Below are 17577 nucleotides of genomic sequence, written 5' to 3'. Positions count from 1 at the left end.
CGAGGCTTCAGGAAAGCAACATAATTTGCCGCGCTTTGTTAAATACATTGACGCCTTGCCGGTGTTCGGGTTTATCAGTGCGCGATAGCATTCCAGATATGCAAGGTGAGGGGGGGAGGGAGGGAAATTTCACTTGGCACAATTTTCTTTCGTCGTCTGTCTAAGAGCTTGTGACGAAGGTAAAGAATGCTGAGCAAGAGCTAGGTTTTGCATGCGTTTATCAATGCCTATCTCCGCCGCTGGCCCATCAAGCTCTTAGATAGAGGACGAATGTACTTCAAACACGCGCTAAATGAAATTGTTCCGCCATCCGTTCCTGGATTCTGCGAAAGTTCTCAGGAAGTATGCAACATTACCGTAACTTATCAGCCTTCGCTGCCGTGGCATATGCAATGCGTATACCGATTGATTTGATTTATAGGAAGGGAAAGGCGCGGTAACTGTCTCACTTGTTTTCTGTGGACACCTCAACCGCGCCGTAAGGGAAGGGAGGAAGGTGGGAGTGAAGTGGAAACCCTAGCGAAAAAACTGTACGAGTCGCAATAACTTCATACAGATTTCGCATACAAAACTCACGCTAAACTCACATATATCTCATATAATCTCATATATTTCTCATACGTTGAATGATATTTGTATGAGATTATATGAGACCGATACCAGTTTTGTGTGAGAAATCTCTATGAGGTTATTGTGACTGATTTACTTACAGGAAGGGAAATGCGCGGTAACTGTCTCACTTGTTTTCTGTGGACACCGCACCGCGCCGTAAGGGAAGGGAGGTAGGTAGGAGTGAAAGTGGAAAGAGAGAAAGAGGAGCCGTAGTGGAGGGCTACGGAGTAATTTCGACCACCTGGGGATCTTTAACGTGCGCTGACATCGCACAGCACACGGACGCCTCTTCGTTTCGCCTCTATCGAAACGCAGCCGCCGCTCATAAGGTTTTTTCCGCAAGGGAAGAGAGAAAGAGGAGCCGTAGTGGGGCTACGGAGTAATTTCTACCACCTGGGGATCTTTAACGTGCGCTGACATCCCACAGCACACGGACGCCTCTTCGCCTCCATCGAAACGCAGCCGCCCAGGTCAGGTTCGAACCCGGGTACTCCGGCACAGTAGTCGGGCGTCTTAACACTTTTTATACCAAGGCAGAACCGACAAAAGCACAACAATGGCTGCAAATTTCAAGTTGTGGAATGGTATGTGGGACAACGTCTGGAAGATTCATGGGATAGGATGGGCGCCGTTGTGGCGGGCTCTAGCATTTCCACCCAGCTGTTAGCATGAAGTAGCAGGACGAGGAGGAAAAACTTTATTTAGCCCTATATTATTTGGCGGTTTTTGGACGTCTTCAGAGATGTCTGCTTGTTGTATCCACAAGAGTCTTCTCCGTCGACTTCGTCCACTTTTTCACATTGGTCGGTTGCCCTCAGTCCAGGGCTCCGCTGGCTGCTGCCGCCCGTTGGGCTCGCTGTACCAGACTTTGCTGGTCTACGCAGCGGTCACTGGACAGCAGTCTCCCATTGCTCCGCACTCATGTTTCGAATTTTGGGGACCACATCTACGTTTTGACATGCCCATGTGATGTGATATAGTGTTGGTTTTTCATCGCACCATCGGACATCTGTCAGCCTATATGGTAGGGTGCATTTTGTTTAGTATGTGTAGCTTTGGGTATGAACCCGTCTGTAATTGTCTCCATATGACAGTTTCCTCTCTGGTGAGAGAACTGTGGGGGGGGGGGGATACTTCTTCCTCTATAGTTTTCTAGTATGGCCGAGTATGCCTTGGGTGCTGGCAAAAGTTCCGCGGACCCGTCGGATGCTCGGAAAGTAGTGTATGCTCGAGCTATCCTGTCAGCCTCTTGGTTCCCTGCCACCCCCATGTGCCCCGGCACCCATATAATTTTGTGTCTGGTTTTGTTTTCTTCGTGGTTTTTAATTCTGTCGCTCGCTTTGAGGAGTATACGGAGCGCGTGACAAATCAGCGTGCTTCTACACAAAGAGAAGTTTATTGACTTCCAAACTGATAAAGCACGATACATTGACAATGTACACCCATAAATACATACACTCATATTTAAAGGATGCAGAATAATGTGCCGATACAATACAGATGTTGTAAGTCGCTTTACATTAACAGTCTTATCTTCGTATCAGAGTCTGCTTACCCTTTATACAATTTCAATCAATTGGTACAAAAAAGGAATATACAATAATAATGGGAGAACCACTCAAATCTCTCCATCCCAATGCACTAAAAGGGGGGAAAGGGAAAAAAAAGGGGGGGGATGTACATGCATACATGTTATGATCCAACGCACACTACATTTGGTCATCAATACAACAATGTCGGCATCGTTAGCCCATTTGCTCTCACAACAAAGAACCGTGTGTGCCAGCGCTGCAGAAACCGCGCCTCCCCGTCTAGTTCGAGCCGCTCTGACAGGTATTCCCAGAGCAGGAGGCGCAGGCTCTGCAACGCCGGGTACATGGCTCGTACTGGCTGCCTGCGTGCTTCCGCCAGGCAGCGGCGCTTCCACAAGACAAAAAGGGTACATGCCACAACTAGCCGCGCAAATGCACCCCGCGGTTGGTTTCTCCGCACCGAAAACATACGGTGTACTAGGTGCCACATAACCTTTGACACCCGACACTCAAAAGCGAAGTGATCGCCAATCTCCGGTGCTCCGCACTGCGGGCACTGATTGTTGGGGACAACCCCTCATCGATAGAGGCGATCCCGGGTCGGGAGTACGCCCCACCGCCGTCGCCACTCGAAGTCTTTAACTTGGTCTGGCATTGTGCTTGCTGCCCATGTACTCCATCTCCTAGGATCGGTTCGCTCCGCCTCTTCTGCGCTGAGGCGAGCGCACGCCATGAGGGCGCTTATCTCGGTTGGCGGCACTTCCTCTATGTTTACCTCTGGCAGCTCTACATTAAGTGCTTCCTGGAACCTGGCGGCCGCTTGGTAGAAAGGGTGCGGTGTTTCCGCTCGCGGCCCCAGATGTCTTTGAGGGGTGAAGGCCCTCCTCGCAGTGCTTAGCCAGTACAAGAGTAGGGGCCGTCCTGGGTAATCTGCTTGGTCCAAAAGGCCGACGACAAGCTTGGTCAGCATAGTCCGCGCAACCAAAGACCGACGAGAGAAAAACGTCGACAAACAAATTAACGAAGTGATGTGCTTCTAATAAGAGAGAGATTTTAACGCCGTTTGTTCTGGTGTTTATAAAATGAATGTTGTTATCTATAAACAGGTTTGAAGCGGCCAGTCATGGCTTAGATGCTCCTCAGGTTGCGCGTGTTCTTTTTATTTATTTGTTTTTTAAGCGAGAGCTTTACTAGCCCAATTACGCAAAAATCCAGTCGCCGGCGTGTGGACTCGATTGTACACCAAAATGACGGAGTCTTCACGCTAAAGATCCCCAGGTGGTCGAAATTACTCCGTAGCCCTCCACTACGGCTCCTCTTTTTCTCTCTTCTATCCTTCCTCACGTCCCTTACGGTGCTGTTCAGGTGTCTGCAGAAATACGTGTGACAGATACTGCGCCTTTCCTTCCCATGAAGCAATTATTATTCACGCGTGACATGATGATATTTGCTGCTCAGCAGTTAGCATTTATTGATTGATTGAGTAACTTTATTTGATCAGGTTATTCTTCGCAATCGCTCGTTTTGTGGAGCCTTTGGCACTGGTTGGTGTCCTTATTGCAGGGCTCCACTTGCTTCCGCCGCCCGTAGAGCACGTTATATCAGACCTCGTTGGTCCTCACAGCGGTGAGGGGCGCTGCGTCGCCGCACGATACGGACGCGTCCATATCGAGCTCCGCTTCTTCACCCCATATCAACCGGATCTCTTCAACTCACGCTTCCGCTAGCATCACCATCGCCTGGCGCAAGTTAAGGGATCACCCCAGCGCAAAACCGGCAAGATTCGCACCAAATTTCACCCGCAAATTGCAGTTAATTCCGCGACATCGAGAACTCCGAGCGAGACGCCGAAAAACCACCACCGCAGCGTCGCTGGGCCGCAGGCACGCAGCTCCTCGGCTGCGAGCGTCGGTCCCAGCACCTACTCGCCCGTGCTGCTCCATTTCACCCGCCGCCTCGCACCGCGCCCGCTGAGGGAAACAGACCAGACGCCTACAGGTGCCCTCTGACCCCACTGAAGCTCAAGCCATGACAGCAGAGAATTCCGCTTCGCCCGCCCTCTGCCCCGCTGTGGAATGGAAGACCGTTCCGCCACGTCACCCTCCCCAGAAGGAAATGGCTACAGTTATCATAAGACCCAAGTGAGGCTTCTCCGTCCGTACCATCCCGGGCCACCTTCTTCACACGCTCATAGCCCCGGCCGCGGCACTCACACCGAATTAAGTCCACCAAACTATTTTCAAATTACGACCAACGCAGAACCTAATAGCGGCAGATGTGTGTACCTGTTCCGCCAAACCCAAGCTGTTAAAGCTTACTGAAATCAAGCTACCGGACAACAGCGCTGTCCCCGTCAACACCTACGCTGCCTCGGGATATAATACCTGCCACGGTGTAATTCACGGGATCAGCGAAGCCACCCGACCTCAACTGCAAGCAATGCTGCAAGTGGACGAGCATATCATACTCGATGCCCACCAGATGGGCCGAACGAAAAGTATAAAAATCACCTTTCATGGCAAAGTGGTTCCACGCCATGTACTGGTCAATAGGTGCCCTTACAGATGCTACCCCTTTCAGCCAAAGAGCCAGCTGTGCACGCACTGCTACCAAATCGGACACCGACTGGACGTTTGCCCCAATATAAACCTAGCACCGATCTGCGCCGTCTGCAGCCGGCCAGTGGATGAAGGCCATAGCCAAAGCCTTTGCGAACCGCACTGCCATCACTGCGGAGACGACCACCCTCCCACAGACCTCTGCTGCCCTCAAAGGAAAGCCGCCACTGAAGCAAGAAAGAAACCTTACATAGAACGCCACGGTGGCATTCAAGACCAAGACTCTTCCAAGTCCGCATCCGATGTACAAGATGATCCTCAAAACTCATCACACCTATCACGCACCGCCATCCGCACTAGCAACCGTTTTGCTGTCTTGACCGACAACGCCCGCAGCAACTCTGCAAACAACTCTCCTGGCCCTGCCTCCCGCACTTCATCCTCATCACCGCGCCGCAGAAAGGGCCAGAAGTCGCCGTCGTCGTCACCATCCCGGCAACCACTCAAGCCGGCCCTTAAACCTGTACAGCCTGCTGCTCCCAAACGCCGCATGCCATACGCAGAGCACAGCACGACCAATCAGGTGAGCGAGCCACTTAATCAGTCGCCGGCCCCCAAAAAGTTATCCAAGCCCCACTACCCCCTCCCTCACTCACAGTCACTCAGACACTCCCCTCTCCTCCCCCCGTCACTACAAACATGGAGGTCGAGTCGACCCCCTCCACACTAGCCACCGTCCTCGCTGCTATCGAACAGCTCACCACTCGTGTCAGCACCGTCGAAACAAGGATGGAACAAACCATCCAAGAACTGAATGCTACGAAAGAGCAGCCGAACAGACGCATGGAGCAGATTTACTCTGCTCTCGAACACATAACTACTGTGCAAACTCAGCTCCAAGCACAGCTAAGTGTAATCATGGAGCGATTGCCCATTGAGTCTCCCCCAAGTCAACCTATAACACCCGCCGCACACGCTACTACACCTTAGATCATGGCTTCCCCTTACATACTACAATGGAATTGCCGGGGACTTCGCAAGAAGGCCGCTGCCTTTCGCCTGTACTTAGGATCCCTCAACAATCTCCCTGCAATCATTATCTTGCAAGAAGCGCATGGCCGTTACAATATTCCAGGATATACCTCATATATCCAACCAAGGTTACGTACCAAACGGCAATCACATTCCCCTGTCTACACCGTCACTTATGTTCTCAAAAGCCTGCCAACCGTTCAAATCGACACCAGTCCCTACAACACGTCAGAGACAGAATATGTATGCACTTTAACCCAGCTTCCTCACATACCTGAGCCAATTTTAACACTCAATACCTATTGGACACCATCCGCAAAGCCTTCTCTCAAATGGCTCACTCCTTTTCTTCAGCAGTATCCTCTATGTCCAGTGGTACGGGCTGGTGATTTCAACGCTCCCCATCCCGACTGGCTCTACACGCGTACTACTCACTCGGGCCGCATCCTACGCACGGTGACACAAACTCTCGGTTTTAGCCTTTGTAACGACCTCACATCACCAAGACGTCAGGGCAACAGCGTCCAGCGCGACACGGTTCCTGACCTCACATGGTCCCTGAGAACACCAGGCGGTGTATGGGAAACTACTGATCTCACCTTTGGCAGCGATCACGTTATTATCACTTACCACCTTCCACTATGTTCCAAACGTACAAAAAGCGCCCGCAGAGCTCACTTGACGGACTGGGCCCTTTTCAGAAGGCGCCTTGAATCGATGTCCCCTCAAAATTACTCCGAATGGCAAGAAAATGTCACACAGACCGCGCACGAAACGACTAAACGTATTAAAATAACTGACAAAGTCCCTGCCATCGACTCGCACTTGCTCCATCTTTGGGAGCAACGCCACGCGCTGAAAAAGAAGTGGAGGCGAAATACGCAGAACCGTCTGCTCAGATCTAAGCTAGAGGCCATTACAGCAGAGGCCCTGGACTACGCACGCCAGCTGGAGACCAGCAACTGGCTCCAGTTCTGTGACTCGCTTGGCGGCCAGCTGCACACGGCCAGAGTGTGGCACATACTCAAAGCAATGATTGGGCAGGCACGTGTTCACACGCACATTCCGCAGTTACAGATATCTACCGGACTCTCTGATTCCACGCTTTCTTCCGAACTCCACACTAAGTTTTTTCCTCCCCATTCTGCAGCTCCTGTACCAGACCCACCTAAAAGCAATCCCACTGACCTTCCCATCGATGTGGATTTCAGCATGGCTGAACTCCGCACGACTCTTTCTCAGTCTCGACAACGAACGACCTCTGGCCCCGACGGCATAACATATGGCCACCTTCGCAATCTCCCTGACACTGCATTAGAAGTCCTGCTTGGTCACATAAACGAAGTATGGCGTACAGGGATCCTCCCCGAGGAGTGGAAAACTTCTCATATAGTTCCCATTCCGAAGCCCGGCAAAAGAGCAACCCTAGACACCCTTCGGCCGATTTCTCTCACGTCGTGTGTGGGCAAGCTTATGGAGAAGATGGTTCTCGGTCGCCTCACTTGGCTCACAGATAATCCCGACTCCCTTCATTGGACCATGACTGGTTTTCGAGCTCATGTCTGCACGCAAGACACGATGCTCTATATTCAGCAAGAGGTCTATCAGTACACTAGCAGTCATCAACTCCGCTGCATTGTAGGTCTCGACTTCCAAAAAGCTTTCGACTCGATCTACCATTCTGCCATTCTTGAACAACTTAAACATCTAACCTGCAGCTCCCGCCTGTACAACTACATTCACAACTTTCTCACGACCCGTCGCCACGCTATAAAGCTGCCTAACTACCTTCAACCCTATTGGACTTCCACTCGCTGGGTTCCCCAAGGCTCTGTTCTCTCACTCTTCCTCTTCAATCTTGCTCTTCGCCCTCTACCCCTCCTCCTCGAAAGGGTGCCGTCACTTTCCTTTGGGCTTTACGCGGACGACGTAACTCTCTGGACGTCCACAGGCAGCCCCGGCACTATTTCATCTACCCTTCAACAAGGCATTGATATAGTTGTCAACTTCTCTCATCAGGTACGGCTAGCCCTTTCTCCTACTAAATCTGAATATGTAGTGGTCACTAATCACCCTCACTGAGCTCGAGCGCAAGCCGATCGCGATCTTATTCACCTCACCCTACGCGACACACCCCTTCCCCGTGAGCGAAAAATCAAAGTACTCGGTTTCGACCTCACGGAGAATGGCAAAGCCACCGAATGGCTTAACAGATGCCAACGAACGCTCACTCAACTTATTCACATAATCGGACGCATGACACGTAGACGCCAGGGCCTCAAGGAGCATGACATACGCCGCCTCACAGAGGCCCTCCTCTACACTAGAGTCATGTATGTCCTCCCATACATACGACTTACCCCCTCCCAACAACAAAAACTTAACAGACTCCTGCGCCCCGCCACACGCCTGGCACTCGGGGTGCACCGCTACACCCCGCTTTCAAAACTCGAAAAAACCGCCCTCCACACACCTCTCCACGTAAGAATCGACATGCACCTCCTAGCACAGCAATCGCGCCTCCGCCTGACGCATCATGGCCGACAAATTCTCAGCTCTCTTCACTACAACGCCAACGACCTTCTCCCGATTCCACCAAAACCACCTCCTTGGAAAGTTTCGCCTCGTATACATATACCACCTTTACCCCGCAACATGCACCCAGTAAACCATGCCGGCCGCAGGAAGGCTCGCATCTGCACACTACGCTACCGCTACCCCGACCCGAAAAATATTACCTATACAGACAGTTCATACCATGCCGAGACTCAGCAAGGCACAGTGACTGTTATAGCCCCAAGACAATTGCCTATTGTCACCCACTTTTCACATGTTCCCACCTCCTTATCTCTTGAGATTCAGGCCTTAAGCTCAGCCATACTCTGCCACACCACTCCTAGCCAGCACACCATACTTACTGACAGCCAAGACGCGCTTCGTGCCTTTCTTGAGCACGCGCTTCCTCCTCACATCCTCCACCAACTCTCAGTTCACTTAGTCCCAGTACCAGGATACGACCTATACACTAGACTGGGTTCCAGGCCACGATGGAGTGCCGGGCAACGAGTTGGCTGATCAACTCTCCCGTGCAGCAGCTCTTCCGGGAGACTCGCGCACTCCCTGGCCCACCCACTATCACCCCCCGACCATAGGAGTTCCTGTTCCTTCCTTGGAGGAGCTCCTTTCAGGAACTCCTGGAGGAGTTCCTGGAAGGCTCCTGCCTTCTGCCATCCCCTTCCAAGTTCCTTTCCCGTCGAGACTCCTGTCTTGTCCGAAAAGCACAGACACATAGTCTTCTCACCCCTCACATCCTCCATTATATAGCCGGATGCCCCTCCCGCCCTAAATGCTCTTACTGCTCAGGATACCCTGACACCACGCACGTGCTGTGGGACTGCCCACACAGCCTCCAATCCCGCCAACAGTACATAAACTCTCTCCCTCCCAATTATCGACCTAGTTCACTTCGGGAGTGGCTCGCTCCACCTGAAGGGGCAGACGCGGTGGCATGTTGGAGGGCCCTCGTGTGCCATATCAACAGGGTCCTTCCGGATGCTTAATTCTTTTTTTTTATCATTTTTTTGTGGCTCTGGATTAAGGGCCCACTTACGTTAGCACTTGGGTCTTGTATGACTTGCAGCAGTATCTTGAGACCCGGTTCTGCTGCGATCTGCTCTTTTGTTTTGCTGCCTCTCCAGATTCTTATCAGCTCCGACTTTTCTCTCGAGCACGGCAGCCCCCGCGCCAGGACGTGCTCTTCCACGCAGGTGGCCGCCGCTTGCAGCCTCTCCTCTTTCTCTCTGAGGAATCCCGTATTAGTCCAAATTGTTATATCGTCCACATACATGGCATGACCGATTCCTTCAATTTTCTCCAATTTTCTGGCCAGCCCTATCATTGCTACATCGAATAGCAGCGGTGAAATGACTGACCCCTGCGGCGTGCCCTTGTTGGGTACGTGGAACTTTTCAGATTAAATTTAGCCCAGTCACTGCGTACGGCCAGTCCGACAGGAACACCCTGACATAATCGTAGATCTTCTTCACACAGCCGAGCTTCTAAAGCCCTTCGAGGACCGCACCATGACTCACGTTGTCAAAGGCACCTTTGACGTCTAGAGCTATGACGACGCCCTCGTTTGCCTTCGTTGCTTTCTGGTTGACTTCCTCCTTTAGCTGTAGCAGGACGTCTTATGTTGATAGTTTCACTCGGAAGCCGAACATGGTTTGGGGAAATAGATCCTTGTCGTCCATGTAATTCTACACCCTTGCGGTGACCACCCGCTCATAGAGTTTGCCGAGGCAAGACGTTAGCGAGTTCGGTCTCAGATTTTCTATTGCAGTTTCTTTCCTGGCTTGGGGATCATGACCACGTCCGAATGCCTCCATTCCTCCAGCACCGTATCATCCGCCCAGTTTTTGTTCATCAGATTCGTGAGCTCCTGTATCGCCTCGTCATTCAGGTTCCAAATCAGAGCGTTGTTAATCTTATCCGCCCCCGCAGCCGTGTTCTTTTGACCCTTTCTCATGACTGCATAGACCTCCTCTTTGGTGACGGGTCTATCCAGGTACTCGTTGTCTGTTCCTCTGTAGGGCCGGTCCTTGGCTCCCGGGTGTACTTTGTCTCCATAGTATTTGAGCTTGGTCTTCGCGATCAGCTCTTCATCTGTGCCTTGAAAGATGTACACCAATCTGGCTATGGCTTTACCGGTTTCGGTCTTTTTTTTTTATCTATCAGTGCCCTCACTATACACCACGTCTTGGCCATACCTAGCGTCCCAATGAGCGAGTAACAGCCCTGTATTTTTCTGTTTGAGGCAATACACTCACCTTTGTTACGAAGGCCTGTTTGTTTCACATGCTGCTTTTCCGTCTACCCGATGTTCTACACTCCTTTGGCGCTTGTGTTGCTGGAAGCTCTGCAACAGTACTCTGGAAAAGGCTGCGGTGCCTCTTCCACGGCTAGCAGCAATCGCATACACAAAGCTCCGTCCCTCTATCTCGCTGCAAACAAGCAGTGTGCTGCACGATAATGAAATATATGTAACGCTTCTTTTTTAATGTTTTTACGTTTGACTGAGTAAGTCTTTGTTTATATGGGATAGGCACCAAGAGGAGAACGGGGGCGGATTAATTACATTTGGCGGTCAATGCGTGCCTTCCTCGATTTCAAATTACCAGAGGTACAGCAGCGTTGCTTCGACCCAACCGTCATTACTTTGTGTAGTTTATTTACGGTATCTGGTAACATGCGTCTTTAAGCCTTATTTTTTTATTGACTTCCTGTTAGATGGTAGCACTTCCAAAACATGTGCTCTACTCTCTGGTGGGGACCCGCGTTACGCTTTGAAGTCTCAGCCTGCGCTGCCCTCAACTTTTTCGTGCTCCAACTTTACTACGCTGCAGTCACCTTCGTCATCATCATGTTATCGATTATTCTACTTGAACTGCACATCTGCTTTCGGCATGTCTACCAAAACATCTTGGATCAAGCTGTCTATACGCAGAAGTCTTTTGAGGGCTTGTAGCCTATAAGGACGAAAATATACTGCACTAATTGTGCTTATCACGTTCACTTTAATTGGTGATGCAAGTTCACGATCAAGTTAGCGTAAGGTCGAGTTATGACAGACAGTGCAAATGCCTATTGCGAAGACAAGACCACAGTGTGTGTAAAACGATATCTGGAGTTAGCCATATATATTGACAGAATTGTGAATTGCGTTTGCCGAAGTAGTTGCTCAAAATAGTTTTACCGCAGCGCGTAGAGATGCGCTATCTCTCCTTTTGTTCCTCGGTCCTGGAGATCTGGCAGGGGCGATCACTGATGATAGCAGCGCTGGAAATCAAAGCGACAGAAATGATGTATCATGACGCATATTCAGCGGTCGGCTATCTCAGTTAGGCGTTATATATATTTGTTGCCTATGTAGGCGAAAGCACACAATTCGAGCGAGCTGGACAGCCGGTCTGACGACTGTACTACTCTAGCTTCGTGCACACCTCAAAAATATAAATCCTGGGCTTTGATTGTTGACGGAAATTAACGCCAAGCATACACGAGGCAATAACGCTTCGGAAGGGGGATGAATTGGTTTGTAGGGTTTATCTTCCCAAGCCGACTAAGGCTATGGGAGACACCATAGTGGAGGACTCCGGAACATTCGATCACCTGGAGTTCTTTAACGTGCACTGACATCGCACAGTACACGGGCGCCTTGCTTTTTGCCTCCATCAAAAAGTGTCCGCCGGGGCTCGGATTTGATCCCGTAGCCTTGAGTTCAATATTAGAGCGCCCTAATGACTGAGTCACCGCGACGGGGCTTGGGAGGGCTTCACTTCATCGTGGCGATGACCCACTACGCTCGTAATCACGGATGTTTGTGAAGCATTGTTTAAGTTTACACGTGCCAAACCTATCATCATGTGCTATAAGGTCCGCCGTAGCGAGGTTGGTGCTGTTGGAGTTGTGAACCAATCACGGTCGCGGCTTTGGCAGGTGATTGGTGGCATATGGCGGGCCTCTAATTGGACTTAAGTTTGTCTAATGTCACGTAACCACATGATATGGCTTATTTGGCAGGAGCTGCCAACTCGCGTCTTTCCTATCAGATGCGAGGGTGAAATCAGAGTTAACCTTGTAGTTCTTCCTTCTGAGTCTACCCATAGGTCACGCAGATACATTTGTACGGCTTGGTTCAGCGGACCATTATATCTATGTCGGGTGCCTTTTCACATACGACTGTGTGATAAAGAGCTCGTGTGAGATATTAGATAAATAAATTAAGAGATTACTAATCGGGCGATAGCGAAGTACATGTTCGCGGATTGCAAACAGGAGCGATAGCTCTATCCCTCGTATCCTGAAAGGCCGAGCTGAAGTGTCCATCCACTTTTTTTGCTCGCAAAGTCAGACATGAGGAACTCCGGAGTTGCTTAGGATTCCAGTCATGATTTGAGAAGTGAACATTAGTAGCGACAGTGAGCCATTGTGACTTTGATACACTTTGGTCAAAACTTTTTCGCATTTGAAACTTCAAGGCTTTTTCGGTTTTTCAAAACCCGTGTAAGAAATACAGACTCTTGGTGTTCTCAATCCTGTAAAACACGGTAACTCGGACTACCTCAGCAGACTGGAGTGTTCGAAACTGGTTTTGTCATCGAAATGGTGCAGTGGTGTTAGCAGCCAAGCGCGCAGCCTCGTGAGAGCCGGGCGCCGAGTAGGGGCACGCTTCTGCCCATTTTTACGAACGGGTGGCCGGAGACGGGGTGCGAACCAAACACCTCCCGAAGCCGAGACGGACGCCTAAGCAACTAGGTCACGACTGCGGCACGGGTACGGAATGCAAAAGTTGCTCACCAATTTTGTGCCCGTGTCGACCTTCGTTTGAACTTGTGGAATCTGACATAGCAACAGGCATTCTTTAGATTGAACAAAATTATAACTAGGGCACACCGTATATAACTGCAATTGACCGACAGCACACAGTTTAAAGTTGGTCTGGGCCACAATGAAAATTTGGCCTATAAGATTCGAAAATCGTATTCGTTTAGATTGGACTATAATTGCTCTCTAGGTAATGGACTGCATCCAGTTCGATGGTCACCACCAAAGTAGGCCCGAGCCGTTCCCAAACTTTGGCCCCTAACGTCCCAAAATTGACCTAGGCCAAATTGGACTAAAATTGATATCGAATTACAATGCAGCACGGCCTAGTTTGATGGTTGAAACTAAATTTGGCCCGGGCCGTACCCAGAAATTGGTCCTGCTCAACGAAAACTTGATCCGGGCGAAACTGAGCCACAGTTACCATCGAAGCATAACTGACTGCGGCTAGTTCGAAGGTCGCCCTAAAAATTGGCCTGAGTCACCTGGAAAGGGTTCACTTCCAAAGTAAACCAAAAGTTAAATTACACTAATAAACCGCGCCCAGTTAGATGCTCGCACCTAAATGTTTGCCCGGGGCACTCTTAGGATTTGGCCCACGGTACCGAAAATTAACCAACATATATGCCCCGAGTGGACAGTGATTTCGCTCGAGTTACCGGTGTAACTGTACTAAATCGCTGTGATTTTTTCATACGTGGATGCCACAATTGTCTTGTTTTCCTGCCAATGCGCTAAATGTGCTGGAGGCGGTAACATTGTCGCAAGCTGATTTAGTCGGTGAATGAATACAACCACAGTCGCGAGTAACAGCTCAGTATCAAGGCGTGCGCGGACGATGAAGCAAGCCTACGAGCCTTGTGGTCGTTGGCGTTGAGGATTTTAATGCTGGGGACTCAAGGCAGGGTAATGACACAAGGGTTTCGAGTTCAAGGTCAGGCGTCTGACAGGAACGACTTCTAACCAAGGTCGCGGTGGCGTCGACGTCGTTGACGTAACCTGCCGTTGAGGAAAACAGGTTAGAAAAAAATACGCACGTGTTTTCGTATCAATTATGTGACGTAAGCGTTCTTTATGCAGCGCTTTTGGGTGACGTCATCTCTTTTCGCCTTCCACTTAGCAATCATCTGCTAGTCAAACTGGAGGCTGGTTTAGGATAGGGATAGGAGTAGGTGTTCAGACAATATGAGACAGCCAATTTTCTCGTCCCTATCTCATAAGTCTAAGCAAACAAAACAAACACTTAGCCACACTCTGCACGGGCCTGTCAATGTCAGAAAATCGTGCAAGGTTTCAAAAAAGCGGTGGTAAATGCGCTATCGCGTCTACTCTTAAGGTATTGCTAACTTTTCAAAGAGCGTTTGGCTTGGGAAACTTCGGTCCCTGGAATACATACTACGAAATAAGCAGGTGCTTCTGCTTGTTGTGTTTGTTTGCGTGTGTCCGTAGAAATGCGGCCAGTGCGGCCACTGATTTCACACCCAAAATCGTACTCAGTAAAAAAATTCATCATTGCCGAGGCTTCGAGTAGGTTATACCATTTAGACATCGCGTGCCGTAAGGAGTGCCTGATTTAAAATGCACATGTAGCGCGTAGGTTTTTTTTAGGCACGTGTGTAATCTTTTTCATTTGGCTATTGGAAGTTTTTGGCTCTCAGAGAGGATTGCCGCTCCAAACTTGAATGTGTTTACACCGCTAACTGGTACTAAATCACGGACCATTCGGTGCACCTATTTTGGTCAATTTTCAGGTGAAGCATGCAATATTTCTTTTAGGGGGGTGGTGGGAGGGAGGGCGACCAATCTTGAGTGTGATAGTCGATACCTGGATATTGAATTCGCTCCAGTTTGTCAGAATTTTATTTGCGTGCAAATTTTGAGCGTGGTCAGGGCCAACTTTGGTGCTGACCTTCGAATTGGGCGCGATCCATTTAATGCGCGAAAGTCGAAATTGCCGCAAAAAACACAAACAAGACGGATAAATGTTTGAAATAGATTATAAAATGATTAATCAACATGAACCTAATCACGCGGCAAAAATTAAGAACGAAAAACGTCGAAAAATATCTAAAAACAGGGCTGCGCTCGTGGTGATGCCAAGCCAGCGTGGTTTTCATGGCGACAGCCGCTGACGTCGTAGCGTATCGTGGAGCGTGGCTATCAGAACGCCACGCGACAGGAGCGAGGGTGCACTGTCCAATATAATGCTTGTTGTTGTGGCTGTAGGAAGAAGGAAACGAAAATGCACGGGCCTGCTACTGGCTCTGTTGCCTCGTGCAGACAGAAGAAAAAATAGAGAAGAAAGAAAGAGCCGTTGTCCACCACCGAAACGGTGGCGGGTGCAATGACGGCCTACAACAGATAAAACTTCTGTGGCAGGCTAGCCCCCGCCGCAAGCGGCGGTGACCCACCTGTCCCAGCCCCATCAGGGGAGTACCAGGTGCTCTAGAGCCAATATAACGCTTGCAGGAGAAACTGCAACCCATAGAGCGCCTTTTAGTTCCTGTAAACCAATTATATTTATATAAATTATATATAGCCCTGCAACGAACGCGCGCCGAGGAAAGAAATTTCCACTGTGCGGCACGATACCCGGCCTTGCTAGCAAAAGCTCTACAAGGGGCGCGCGATATACCTTGTGCAGCAGCAACGCTTAGGCTTTCGCATTTCTCTAGTGAAAATTCTGCAGTACTCTCGTAATGTTTTTCGCCAACTCCACACCCAAACCAACACGTCCTTCCTAATAACAACTGACGGTATAGGAGCCTCCGGATTAGGGCTTTCACTCTGAAGGTCGAGAATGCGAACCTGCCTCATATTCTTATCATGTGTTCCCGATTAATGTTTAGGTGTTACAGTGTAGTTTTTCCCGACTGGGTTTACCTGTATAGCAAGAGACTGCTGGTAACTGAGTGATCAATTTACCTTCTGAGCTGCTGCAGGAACGGGCCCGGGTCGGCATGGCCTCATTGAAGGGCGGGGCTTGGACTCGGTGGAGTGCATTAAAGGGGCAGAGTGGGCTTATTAAAACCGCCGGCTTGTGCCGTGCTCAGCCACGAGTACTGGGGGCACTCTATACGCCGTGACCGCGGGCTAGGGAAGAGAAAGAAGAGGCCGGAAGGTTGCTGCCATACTAAATACTGTGCTCCTATTATATTATGCGGACGAATAAAATAATCGATCTTTAAAATTAATCGAAACTAATCGAATATGCCTTGAAGTTTTTGAATATTTCTTCGAATAATTGTCTCGAGGTTTGAAAAAGTGCCACCTAGGTATTTTTCTTCTACGACTAATCGATATAGCAGGGCCAAAACTGAAGCCGCATGCATTGCTACAGCAACCAGTATACGCGAGATGAACTGTTCGGTTCCGCTACACGCTCCATTCGTGTGATGGCGTTCATATTACTCACACGCTTGGCCGCATAATCTGGACGACGTGGCAGTCGAGCTCAAGCATGTTGAGAGCGTTCCAGCGTTTTTGTCGATTTTGGAAGACATGGCTAAGCAGAGTGTTTCATCCTCCTCCTTGTAAGTAGCTGTCGCCTTTCTCGAGTCCCGAGTTGTAGGTCTAGTTTATTCTTTGTGTCCTTAATGTAAAAAGGGCAGTTTGACAGCTCGAATAATAAGGCACTCAGATATTTAGCATATTAAGCAATTTATAACATCTTAAAGCAGCGCCGCCGCGGAACTTTAATTCTTTAATAAAGCGAATACTGAACACAAATATTGTTTGTCATGGATTTGATTTTGTCACTCTTAGATTTGCACTCCACCAGTTTTGGAGAACGTGCTATTAGTCCAATCCTAATTGAGCATTACAAAGGGAACAATTCATAACAAGCAAAAGACCTGAGTGGACCACTCTCATCGCATAATTATTATTTTTTTTTTTGGCTTGGGCTTATCGAGTTCCTTTCACACCAGCAATACCGTTTAGATGGCACAGTCGCAACACAAGCCCCAATAAATCCCAAAGGTACGAGCAGTCCTTCCATAGCCTGCTGTTTTTTTCTGTGTCACAAGCCGGGGCCAGATCCTATATATACATATATGCGTATAGTATGTTCAGAGAGTCAGACTGAAAAACTTAAAACATATTTATTTCGAAGTACGAACGCAGTACAACTGATTTAAATCTTTGCACGGTTTAATTCTTCATTGTGGGCACATTGGTACAAATCTTAATCCATGTGTGTCAGGCACTTATACGCTCCATCTAGTAAAGCATAATTTTCTTTGTTATTGTCTCGCGACACATGTGGCAAACGCTGAGATTTTCGGCGCAATCGGCGCATGCGCTGTGGCCGCACAGAAAGGCCACGTTGCGACGTCCTTCCATGCAGATGGCGCACTGTACAACATCCTCCAGCTCTCGCAGTTTGGTCACAAGTTCTTCGCGGGCATCAGGATCTCCATCAGGGGTTTCTGTCGGTTTCGGTACTGAGAGAAATG

General features: G+C 49.5%; 2 protein-coding genes across 2 annotated transcripts in view; one reads left to right on the top strand and one right to left on the bottom strand.

Moving 5' to 3' along the window:
• The window catches only part of LOC146196786 (uncharacterized), a 168731-nt gene that overhangs the window by 3876 nt on the left and 147278 nt on the right, over positions 1-17577 (top strand). The gene's annotated exons all lie outside the window — the stretch shown is intronic.
• LOC146196789 (uncharacterized) overlaps positions 17208-17577 on the bottom strand; it is a 43783-nt gene continuing 43413 nt past the window's right edge. Inside the window, exon 19 of the mRNA XM_084597075.1 lies at positions 17208-17565. Coding sequence (XP_084453201.1) covers positions 17342-17565 — 224 coding nt within the window. The 3' untranslated portion in view covers positions 17208-17341. The remainder of the gene's footprint in view (positions 17566-17577) is intronic.

Source organism: Amblyomma maculatum, chromosome 3 (genome assembly GCF_055883805.1).
Source record: "Amblyomma maculatum isolate TAMU_Amacu chromosome 3, ASM5588380v1, whole genome shotgun sequence".
Lineage (NCBI taxonomy): Eukaryota > Metazoa > Arthropoda > Arachnida > Ixodida > Ixodidae > Amblyomma > Amblyomma maculatum.
This window is presented reverse-complemented; position numbering and strand designations above follow the sequence as displayed.